The sequence below is a fragment of the Jaculus jaculus genome, chromosome 6 (genome assembly GCF_020740685.1).
Source record: "Jaculus jaculus isolate mJacJac1 chromosome 6, mJacJac1.mat.Y.cur, whole genome shotgun sequence".
NCBI classification, from domain to species: domain Eukaryota; kingdom Metazoa; phylum Chordata; class Mammalia; order Rodentia; family Dipodidae; genus Jaculus; species Jaculus jaculus.
In genome coordinates this window covers 90,321,222-90,333,446 of record NC_059107.1, presented here as the reverse complement: position 1 = coordinate 90,333,446, position 12,225 = coordinate 90,321,222, and the positions used below count along the sequence as shown (strand labels likewise).

The 12,225-nt window shown below is 42.6% G+C and overlaps 2 protein-coding genes across 3 annotated transcripts in view; one reads left to right on the top strand and one right to left on the bottom strand.

Annotated features, from left to right (window-relative positions):
• Pfkm (phosphofructokinase, muscle) overlaps positions 1–9,961 on the bottom strand; it is a 60,723-nt gene extending 50,762 nt beyond the window's left edge. The window contains exons 1-3 of the mRNA XM_045152726.1: positions 9,941–9,961; positions 9,554–9,644; positions 8,643–8,762 (exon numbers count right to left, since the gene is read on the bottom strand). Of these exons, the coding sequence (XP_045008661.1) occupies positions 8,643–8,762; positions 9,554–9,635 (202 nt within the window). The 5' untranslated portion in view covers positions 9,636–9,644; positions 9,941–9,961. The remainder of the gene's footprint in view (positions 1–8,642; positions 8,763–9,553; positions 9,645–9,940) is intronic.
• An 850-nt stretch (positions 9,962–10,811) lies between these two features.
• Positions 10,812–12,225, top strand: part of Senp1 (SUMO specific peptidase 1) — a 90,171-nt gene continuing 88,757 nt past the window's right edge. The window contains exon 1 of one of the 2 annotated variants that reach the window (XM_045152727.1): positions 10,812–11,321. The gene's annotated coding sequence lies outside the window, so the exon portion shown is untranslated. The remainder of the gene's footprint in view (positions 11,322–12,225) is intronic. The other variant, XM_045152728.1, reaches the window with a different exon arrangement.

Genomic DNA, 12,225 nt, shown 5'->3' with positions numbered 1-12,225 from the left:
GTCACCCCAGGGCCTCTAGCCACTGCAAACAAACTCTAGATGCATGTGCCAACATGTGCATCTGGTTTATGTAGGACCTGAAGAATTGAACCTGGGTCTTTAGGCTTCACAGGCATGTACCTTGACCACTAAACCTCTCAAGCCCTTAAATTATATATGCATATATACATATATATGTATAAATAAATAAATTTTATTTAAATCTTTAGCTGGGTATGGTGGCCTTTAATCCCAGCACTCGAGAGGCAGAGGTAGGAGGATTGCCACAAGTTCAAGGCCACCCTGAGGCTACGTCGTGGATTCCAGGTCAGCCTGAGCTAGAGTGAGACCCTACCTCGAAAAACAAACAAAGAAAAATCTTTAAAATAAAGAATTAAGGGCTGGGAAGATGGCTCAGCAGTTAAGGTACTTGGCCTGGAAAGCCTAATGACCCAGGTTTGATTCCACAGTACCCACATAAACCTGGATAAACAAAGTGACACATGTATCTGGAGTTCGTTTGTAGAGGCTAAAAGCTCTGGCATGCCCATTCTCTCTCCTAAATAAATAAAAATTTAAGCTGGTCATGGTGGCACACGTCTTTAATCCCAGCACTTGGGAGGTAGGAGGATCACTGTGAGTTCGAGGCCACCCTGAGACTACATAGTTAATTCCAGGACAGCCTGGGTCAGAGTGAAACCCTACCTTAAAAAACCAAAAAAATAAAAATAAATATAAATAAATATGTAAAAATAATTAAAATATAAAAATACTATATATATATATTTTATGATGACAGACAATAATTATTTATTGAAGCATAATATTAAAAATAATGACTTACGAGCCGGGCGTGGTGGCGCACGCCTTTAATCCCAGCACTCGGGAGGCAGAGGTAGGAGGATTGCCATGAGTTCAAGGCCACCCTGAGATGACAGAGTTAATTCTAGGTCAGCCTGGACCAGAGTGAGACCCTACCTCGAAAAACCAAAAAAAAAAAAAAAAAAAATGACTTGGGCTGGAGAGATGGCTTAGCAGTTAAGTGCTTGCCTGTGAAGCCTAAGGACCACGGTTCAAGGCTCGGTTCCCCAGGACCCATGTTAGCCAGATGCACAAGGGGGCACATGCATCTGGAGTTCGTTTGCAGTGGCTGGAGGCCCTGGCGTGCCCGTTCTCAATCTCTCTTTGTCTCTTTCTCTCTCTCTATCATTCTCAAATAAATAAATAAAGACAGACTTGCCAGGCATGGTGGTACATGCCTTTAATCCCAGCACTTGGGAGGCAGAGGTAGGAGGATTTCCATGAGTTTGAGGCCACCCTGAGACTATAGAATGAATTCTAGGTCAGCCTGGGTTAGAGTGAGTCCCTACCTCCAAAAACCAAAATAAATAAATACTAAATATTAATTAACTGGCATTTGTTTTTATAATAAAAACACTGACAGATGCAATCTTATGTTCATCAGGGTTCTCTTCCAATAAGAATTTGCACATGCACAAAAAACAGAACTGCATCTGAAATCTTTTCTACATGGGGATTATCAACAGTGTAATTTCTCACATGCTTTCTGAAAGAACTTCATATTGTTTGTTTGATTTTTGAGGTAGGGCATCAGTCTAGTCCAGGTTGACCTTGAATTCACTAAGTACTGCATTAATATTTTTTTTTTGTCTATTTTTCTGAGGTATGGTCTCGCTCTTGCCCAGGCTGACTTGGAATTCAATATGTAGTCTTAGAGTGGCCTCGAACTCACAGTGATCCTCCTATCTCTCTGCCTCCTGAGTTACTGGGATTAAAGGCATGCACTACCATGCCTGGCTCTGACTGTATTATTATTATTATCATATATTTTTGAGGTAGGGTTTCACTCTAGCCCAGGCTGACCTGGAATTCACTCTGTAGTCTCAGGGTGGCCATGAACACAATCCTCCTAGTACTCTACCTCCTAAGTGCTGGGATTAAAGGTGTGTGCCACCACGCCCAGCAACTGAATTATTATTATTATTATTATTATTATTATTATTATTTTTGGTTTTTCAAGGTAGGGTCTCACTTTAGCCCAGGCTGACCTGGAATTCACTGTGGAGTCTCAGGGTGGCCTCGAACTCATGGCAATCCTCCTACCTCTGCCGCCCGAGTGCTGGGATTAAAGGCATGCGCCACCACGCCCGGTTAACTGCATTATTTTTTTTTAATTAAAAAAAAATTAAGCCGGGCCTGGTGGCACACGCCTTTAATCTCAGCACTCCAGAGACAGAGGTGGGAAGATCGCTGTGAGTTCGAGGCCACCCTGAGACTCCATAATGAATTCCAGGTTAGCCTGGTAGAGTGAAACCCTACCTCGAAAGAAAAAAATCCTGACATTTGGGGCTCATAACTCATTGTAGGCTATTTAGTAGCACCTTGGCTATTTTGGCTTTTGGATTATTTTTGTTGTTGTTGTTGTTTTCAAGATAGGGTGTCACTCTAGTCCAAGCTGATCTGGAATTTACTATGTAGTCTCAGGGTGCCCTTGAGCTCTAGGTGATCTACCTACCTCAGCCTCCTGAGTGCTGGAATTAAAGGCATGCACCACCGTGCTTAGCTAACCTCATCTGTTTTGGAATGTTAACTGCCTTTCTTTTCCAAGGCTGCGGATGAGGACATAGGAGTAGAGAGGCTTGTGGAACTCACTACCTTGCTGTGCCTCAGTGCAAGACCAAATGGCTCATATTGGGAGTTGAGCCTCTCTATGCCAGAAACACATGCAGGTGTCTCATCACAGTACAGGCAGAGCTGCTTATACTTATGGGCAGTAGTTGGAACAGCAGCTGTAGCTGCTTCCCTGCCAGGCATGACACAAGAAACACGTATTCCATTTCTCTAGAGGGCTGGAACCCAGCATCTGCATGCAAAGCTGCACTTAAAGCAAGGTGCAGAAAATTCCAGGGAGTGTCTCTATGGTTATTTTTTGTATTTTGTTTTTTTCCAAAAAGGCAGAAGCAACAGATAGACATTTATTAGTCCAGGATTTGCGAAAATTTCCATTAACTCTATATTCAAATTTGCTATCTGATGATATGAGTTCTTCACTGGTGCCTGTATGCCAAGAACAAAGAAAGGCAGTGGCAACCTCACCAAAACAAGAATTAGTCTTGACCCCTTCAAACCATCTTCTACTCAGGAGCCAGAACGATTGTGTGTGTGTGTGTGTGTGTGTGTGTGTGTGTGTGTGTGTGTGTGTTTGAGGAAGGGTCTTGCTCTGGCCCAGGCTGACCTGGAATTCACTATGTAATCTCAGGCCAGCTTCGAACTGACAGCAATCCTCCAACTTCTGCCTCCTGAGTGCTGGGATCTTAAAAATGTATGCCACCATGTCCTCCTAGAAAGATCATTTTAATAAATAAGCATGAGGCCTAAAGATGTAGCTCAGTGGTAGAATGCTTGCCTAGCATGTGCATGGCCCTGGGTTCAATCCCCAGAACATGTATCTTTATGTATATCTAATCTATTTACATATAATTAACTCACTAAATGAAATTTGTAGTGAAAAGTTTAAAAAGAAAAACAGACTACCAGGTGTGATGGTGCACGCCTTGAATCCCAGCACTTGGGAGGCAAGGGTAGGAGGATCACCACGAGTTCAAGGCCAACCTGCGACTACATAGTGAATTCCAGGTCAGCCTGAGCTAGAGTGAGACCCTATCTCGGAAAAAACAAAACAAAACAAAACACATAAACCACCAGGGGCTGGAGAGATGGCTCAGCAGCTAAGGCATTTCCTGCAAAGCCAAAGAATAGCACTTCAATTATCCAGGACTCATGAAATCCAGATGCACAAAGAGGCTCACGTGTCTGGAGTTCATTTGCAGTGGCTGGAGGCCTTGGCACGCCCATTCATTCTCTCCCCCCACCCCCACTTAATCTCTCAAGTAAAAATTAAATAAATAAATAAAAACAATCTTTAAAAAGAAGAACAGAAAGAAACATGATTCTGTTATTTTTCAACTGATTTCCCATAGCACAAAAGTTACAAAAGTGTTAACAGGGCTGGAGGGATGGCTTGGTGGTTAAGGTGCTTGCCTGAAAAGCCAGAGGATCCAGTTTCAATTCCCCAGGACCCACGTTAGCAAGATGAATAAGGGGGCACATGCATCTGGAGTTAACTTGCAGTGGCTGGAAGCCACACCCATTCTCACTCTCTCTCTTCCTCTCACTCTGACTCTAATAAACAAATAAATAAAAATAAAATAAAACAAAGTATTAACCAAACCTCCAAGACACTGTGTATCTGGCTCCGGCATTATCCTTTAGGTATGCTCCCAGAACTCAGGTTGTATTAGACTACTCTATTCTTCCAGTGAGTCAAATTCCTTCATGATGCAAAGGAAACTGTCCACAAAAAAACAAAAAGCAAAACTCTTGCCTCTGTTTTGCCTGGTTAGTACATACTCATTCCTCAAGCCTCCCTGAAATATTTGCTGACTTCTCAAGTCAGATTAGGTTCCATGCTGATGAGTACATGATAGTATTTTCCTCTTTTTTTTTTAAGCATTATTCTAGTTATATAACCACAAGTGATTATGTGATTAATGTCTTCTTTCCATAAGACTATAAATTTCATGAGGGAAATGGATCTATTTTGCTTCTTATTTCTTCCTAGTGCTAAGTGCACTACCTGATATACTATGTGCCCAACAAAGGAGAGACGGGGGAGTGAGAAGAGGAAGAAAGGAAGGAAAAGAAAAGGAAGGATGGATGAAAGAAAGCAGAAGAGGAATGGATGCCTCACTAAAATTGGAAGATGTTGATTTCCTTTTACTAATGGAAAAGATGAAAGGGTTAGGAGTGGCTCTTACCTTAGGCCTTGATGTTCAAAGGCAGAAGTTGAACATCAGAATTTTGTCCATGGGATAATGGTGAGTTCAAACCACAGAAGCAGGTCCAAGTTGGTCATCAGAGCAAAGAGGGTCTGAAGTGAGTATTAGTATAGAGCAAAATGAGCATGGGAAAAGCAGGAAAGGTAAGGACGACTAGGAAATTAATCTGTACAAATTCAAGAAACAGTAGAACAAAGCTACCAACTGAAGTTATTTTGGACACTAACTGCTTACTATGCATGGGGAAAGCATTTCAGATCAAAGGGACACAAAGTACCCACAGCTGCCAAGTCTAGATAGATACTTCCCAAATATTTGAATACATTGATGTTCTCACACATAAACCACTTCCTCACAAGTGTGGCATATTTGGTATAATAAGAAGACAGCATTAAGTTTGAGATCATGTGTCTGCTTCCATGCTACAACTATGAGACCCTAACTAAACACTCACCTGGCCCTTCCCATCTCCATAGCTCAATGACACCTTTTGAAATTCAACATTTTGAACCAAAAGTATAATTTTTTTTATTCAGATTTTTGAGGTAGGGTCTTGTTCTGGCCCAGGCTGACCTGGAATTTACTATGTAGTCTCAGGCTGGCCTTGAACCCACAGCAAACCTCCTACCTCTGCCTCCCAAGTGCTGGGATTAAAGGCATGTGCCATCATGCCTGGCCAAACTCTTAATTTACACATCAATGGCTCCTGTGGAATAGGGAAGATGTCCAGCTCATTTTATCATCTCCTCTTGAGTCTAGTACAATGACTTCCAATAGTAAGTTCTCAAAAATTTTGAATAAATACCACTATCTAGTTCATGGGTACTGGAAATAGTTAATTCAATTGTTTACTTCTTGAGAAGTTTCTTTGTTGTTGTTGCTGTTGTTTTGAAGTAGGGTCTCACTCTATCTAGCCCAGGCAGACCTAGCACTCACTCTGTAGTTCCAGGCTGGACTCAAACTCACAGTAATCCTCCTACCTCTGCCTCCCAAGTGCTGGTATCAAAGGCCTGTGCCACCACATCTCACCAGTGAGGAAAATTTTTTAAAGCCAAAATTCTTTCATAAAAATACAAAGAAGTTGGGCTAATTTCTAAGGTGTTTCCAAGTTGAAGTTAAAGTTATTGGGCAAAATAATGTGTATGTGTGTGTGTGTTGGTTAATCGTGATTGGCATGAAAGTGTCATAATGAGATCCATTATTCTGTACTCTAACTAAAAATGTTTATATATATACATTTTATTTTATTTTATTTTTTTATTTTTTTTATTTTATTTTACTTTACTTTTTACTTTACTTTACTTTACTTTACTTTACTTTACTTTACTTTATTTTATTTTATTTTATTTTATTTTGAGGTATGGTCTCACTCTAGGCCAGGCTGACCTGGAATTCACTATGTACTTCCAAACTAGTCTTGAACTCACAGTGATTCTCCTAGCTCTGCCTCTCTAGTGCTGGGATCAAAGGTGTGTGCCACCATGCCTGGCTAAAAGTTACAACATCATGATTGACAAATTGATGGATTAACTTTGAAGCCAGGCGTGATGGCTCACGCCTTTAATCCCAACACTTGGAAGGGAGAGGTAGGAGGATTACCATGAGTTCAAGGCCACCCTGAGACTACACAGTAAGTTCCAAGTCAGTCTGGGCTAGAGTGAGATGCTACCTTGGCAAGAAAAAAAAAACCAAACAAACTTTGGGTAAGAGGGTATTTGCATGAAGTGATAAAAAAGGGAAAACTGAGGCCCCCAACACCTCATCACTGAAGCAGACCAAAAATGAACCCAACATAGCTCAGGGAAATTTTGCAGAAGAGGGGGCGGAAAGTATGTCAGAGCCACATGTTGGGTCATGATATGCAGAGACATTTATTGTACCAATAACTGGGGGCTAACTCCACAATGCACGACCCATTTTCATTAACAAGGAGGGGCCACTTGGGAGGGAGTAGGTCACGGATGAGCCTAATAATGGTACCAAACTGCCTGTATTTGCTGAATAGAAAACTAATAAAAAAAATTTTAAAAAGGGAAAACTGTGTTATGCTTGTCCTGAGTGTTGGTGGCACCATCCCATAAATTGGTTTCCCCCATGTAATAAAAGAGGGAAAAGGGGCTGGAGAGATTGCTTAGTGGTTAAGGCATTTGCCTGCAAAGCCAAAAGGACCTAGGTTCGATTCCCCAGGAACCACATAAGCCAGATACACAAGGTAGCACATGCATCTGGAATTTGTTCACAGTGGCTGGAGGCCCTGGTATGCCCATTTTTTTTCTCTCTCTCAAATAAATATTTTTAAAGATGGAAAAGGAAGAAGGAACAAGCTCAGGAATTCTGTTTTCTTGGCACCATAATGTGAGCTGCTTTGTTCTACCATACATTCCCCATCAAGATGGACAGAAACCTCTGAAATTATGAGTAAAAACATTTTTCCCTTATTTGGCTCAAGTATTTTATAATAACAATAAAATAATACAATGTTTTATAACCTTCCTGACATTTATAATATTTCACTGGGTACACAGTGGGAATTCAAGGAGTATTTTCAGTGAACTGGCTCCAATATAAACATATTTGAGATGAAACATACAGATGTGGTCCTAAATCTTCATATAAATTACTTGTGAATTGAACATTATTTAAAATATGAGAGAAATTTTTTTGAGAAAGGGTCTCATATAGGATGTAGGATAGGATAGAGTGGCTTCAAGCTTCCTATGTAGCCAAAGTGGGACTTGAACATTTTTGTTGTTTTTTTTTTCAAGGTAGGGTCTCACTCTAGCTCAGGCTGACCTGAATTCACTGTGTAGTTTCAGGATGGCCTTGAACTCACAGTGATCCTTCCACCTCAGCCTCCCAAGGGCTGGAATTAAGGGCATGCTCCACCATACCCTATTTTGAATTTCTGGTCCTCTTATCACCCAGTGCTAGGATTATAGGCATGTACCATCACACCAAACTTGCAAATTTTGTTACTAAATTGATTCCACAGCATATTTTTTCAGCCTTTGGAATAATTTTTTAAAAAGTTTTATTAACAACTTCCATGATTATTTGGAATAATTTTGTAACATAAAAACTACTTAATTTGACAACAGAGTGAACCCGATAAAACAGTTTATAGTAGGAAGGAAGCAAAATGATTTAATATTGGTATGGTTTGAGTGTATCTCCCAAAAGTTCATGTGTTGGAAGTTTGGTATTCCATATGGCAATGTTAAGAGGAGGTAGAACCTTTAAGAGTGGAGCTAGTTGTATGAGGTGGGAGTGATTAGGTTATTGGAAGTATTGACTTGAGAAGGAATTAATGTAGTTCCTATGAGAGAGAAAGAGATATATTCTAAAATAGTCAAACTAGCCCCTTCCCACTATCTGGCTTTCTGTTCTCCTGTGTGATCTCACCTATTTGTATATGGTCATGCCATAATGTGACACAGCCAAAGGAACCCTCAGTAGAGAACAAATGACACTGTTCAATCTTGGGCTTTCAGCCTCCCAAACTATAAATCTCTAAATAAACCACTTAATCACCCACCTTCAGGTATTTTGTTACAGCAACAGAAAAACTGCTTAGCATTGCTAATACAAATGTTGAATAAATTAAATCAAGCTCATCTTCATATAGAAAATTACTGTTATTTCTAGTTTCCCAAATGATCTCTCTCACACACATGCATTTTTCACCCTTGTGTCTTATATTTTAACTTTGGCAGGCCTACTATGATTTGTAATACCATGCATAAACTTTTTACTTTCAAAGACTGCTTTCAATACTCCTCTCCCTTCTTTACCCATGTGCCTCACCAGTTTTGAGAACAGGTATGTTTCCCTCGAGGATGGCTGGGTCATCCGTGCATTCTAGATTCTCCAAGGACTCTGTCTTTGTCTTTGGTATGGGCACGTTGGAAGTTGAAGCCTCCCCAGCTGAGAAGCAATAGACGCAGGTCACCCTCAAGGTGAGATTTCAGAGAAGGGATTTTTTTGTTTGTTTGAGGGCGAGGTAGGGTCTCACTCTAGCCCAGGCTGTCCTGGAATACACTCTGTATTCTCAGGGTGGCCTTGAACTCACGGTAATCCTTCTACCTCTACCTCCAGAGTACTGGGATTAACTACTGGGATTGTGCCACCATGCCCAGCTGGGAGTACTCTTTGCTCCCTTTTATTTTTCCTGTGATCCTTAGTTGTCCGAAGCTTTATTTCCATAAATAGTGAAACAAATTAAAAGAAGTGATAACTGTTCTCAACAACCATTTTACCTTCAAAAACTTCAATTTCTTTGATCAACAGAGTACAAAATAGAACACATTATTACATATTTTGAGACTACAGTAGATCTTTTCTCTTTGGGACTTGTTCTATAGATTTTGAGTTGACAATTGTAATAACAAAGGCTCTCAGAAATGAGCCCAGAGAGATTGGAATAATTCATAAATTAAATATAAATAAATGCCTGTCTAATGGCCTGTAAGTCTTAATTCTACTCAACTCCCTTGTTTTCCTTATTTGCCTGGGATCTATTCTCATGTACTAGGACATTTTACCTATACTTGTATAAAGAAAAGACATAACTCAGTAAGAAATATTTTATCAGAGTGGGAATAAACAGGTCAGCTGATATCTTAAATCTGGAATTACATTAGTTCACAACCTGTAGCAAGGCTCCCTATGAGAGAACCCATTCCCAGTTACTGTAGTATGATCAGGAGTTAAGGTACCTGTTCTCTGAGGCCTTCTGACTAACTGGCGAGACTGAATCACACACATGAAAAATTTCAGATGAAATTCGTCTTTACGCATGGCTAGTTCCTAGAAATAAAGACAGAGTTTATTCCAAATGAATAGGTCTGTAGAATGATTAAGGTGTCAATAACTGACTCAGACTAGGTAACTCAATATATTACTAGGCTTTAGGACTTGGCAATATAAAAATACATGGTAATCATCTGTTATATATTTGACAAGGGAGGACCCCCTTAACTAAGCAACCCCACATCCCTCCTCCTTCCCAGACACTGAGAGTATGGGAAAGGTTGGGGGCTTCCACAGGCTTTCCTATTTCAAGACTGAACTCAAACTATGGCTGTCATCTGGGTCTAGAGTACCTACTCCTAAGCAGTTCTGCAAGACTTCTACAGAGTCTAGGCCAGACGCCAGCTTGAGGTGGTTGGCAAAAAATCTGAATGAATGAACATATATTTTCCCATTACTTTCTCTTACAGGTTACAGATCTCTGGTGGTGGGCTCCACCAGAGATCACTGTGTGTTTCAAAGTCTTCCATTTATGCAAAGTTGTAGGTGTCAGTCAATTTAAAATGACATCAGTGTTCCTCCTGACCCCAAAATCAGCCAAGCATCATGGGTTGCAGACTAAATTAACAATAAGATACAAAATAGTCTCAGGTTCCCACTTGTCAGGGAAGTAAGTCAAAGGCTACCTAACATCCAGGACCACAGCAGAAAAACTACCATAGAAACCTGAGCGTAAGCAAAAGTCGCCGTGCGGAACCAGAAGGTAGCGGGAATGGGAGCCGAGGGACACAGAAAAGAAAAGGACGAAGGGCGCACCAACAGTTTTCCAAGTACGAGGAAGAGAAAGAGAACAAGGCCAGCCTGAGAGGGTAACAGGGCTACTGAAACTGCAGCGTCAAACGCTCCTGGCTCTGCTCAGGGCTCGCCAGCTCGCGCGAGTGTCCCACCGGCCCGTAACTCTGTCTTTGACCTCTTGCCCCACCCCTTCCCTCCTCGGCTACCGCCAAGCGATCTTCCGGCGGTGGAAAGGCGCTTCCGGTTCGCGTCGGTTCCCGGGTTTAGCATTCCGCGCCCGGCCGGAAACCCCTTTGCCTAGCAGCCGGTTCCGGTTCGGTGAGTGGCGGCGGGAAGCTGGGGGAGGGGTGAGGATGGAGGGAGACTGGGCCGGGAGGCTGGGTCGAACCCGGCCCGCCGGCTTCTGCACGGCCGAGCGGAAGCGAGCCCCGCGGTGGGGACGGCGCGTTTCCTTCTGCCCCGCCCCCTGGGACCACCTCTCCTCGGCTCTGCAGCCCCGGGGTCGCTGTCTGGCGGCCGGCCGTTAGCTGGGCTTCCCGAGGCCGCCCCTTCAGGCCTCGCTCTCCCGAGCCGCGGAGAGCCAGCGCCCCCGCATCACCGCAGGGCCCGTCCCTGCGCCCCAGCTCTGCTTTCCCACGGAGGGAGGGCCGGCTGGGACTCGTGGAGTTTCCCGCCAGGCAGAGTCCGCTCTTCAGGGGAGCTCTGCTTTCCCCGGGACGCTCTGCTTTCACGCCGGCTTCAAGGCTCGGTGTCTTGAGACCTGAAATCTCCCGACTTCTGCGTCTCACGTAAACAGTTCTCCAACTCTTACTCTGTGGTGTTTCCCTGAGAGGTGAAACCACTAAGACCATCCGCAGAAAGAAACGTCTGGACCTTTCTGCCCAGGGTACAAGCCCCCCTTAATTGCCACAGTTTGCTTACCTGGCTCATCGCCTCCTGGTAATTGCTTTGAACCGTCTCTGTCGTGGTAGACCCAAACGTGAGCTTTCTGGATGTGTGCCGGGTTTCCCTTGTCTTGAACTTGGTGTTTTCTCTTTATCAGCGCCTCTACAGTTTTTCTGGTATCTTGTTGGCAGTAACTTGCTCCTTTATCACTTTCAAGTCAGACTTCTTAAAATTATTCAATACACATTTGGTGTACTTATTGTAATTGTAGTGGTGGTGATTCTTCCAAATTTTATATAAAGGTCTTTTATATTCTTATCAACTGTTTGAATTAAAGAGTTTTTGGGGTAATTACAAGTTGTGGGTGGAGCAGATGGCGTTGTCTAAGCCTTCCTTGTAGAGATTTTTGTTAAGAATTCATGCTGAAATGTAAATTACACTGCTTTTGACTTTGGTGGCAGAGGCACCTTAAAGCATGACCTTAACCTTCCAGTTTGATTGGCCCCTCGAGTCCTATTTATTTATTTATTATTTCGGTTTTCCGAGGTAGGGTTTCACTCTAGTCCAGGCTCACCTGGAATTCACTATGTAGTCTCTGGGTGGCTTTGAATTTAAAGTGATCCTCCTACCTCTGCCTCTCCAGTGCTGGGATTAAAGGCGTGCACCACCAGGCCCGGATTCCATTTATTTATTTTTTGAGGTAGAGTTTCACTCTACTCCAGGCTGACCTGGAATTCACTGTGTACTCTCTCAGGGTGGCCTCGAACTCATGGTGATCCTTCTACCTTTGCCTCCCCAGTGTTGGGATTAAAGGCAGGTACCACCACACCCTGCTTTTACTTATTTATTTATTTTTGTTTTGTTTTGTTTTTTCGAGGTAGGGTCTCACTCTGGTCCAGGCTGACCTGGAATTAACTCTGTAGTCTCAGGGTGGCCTTGAACTCACGGCGATCCTCCT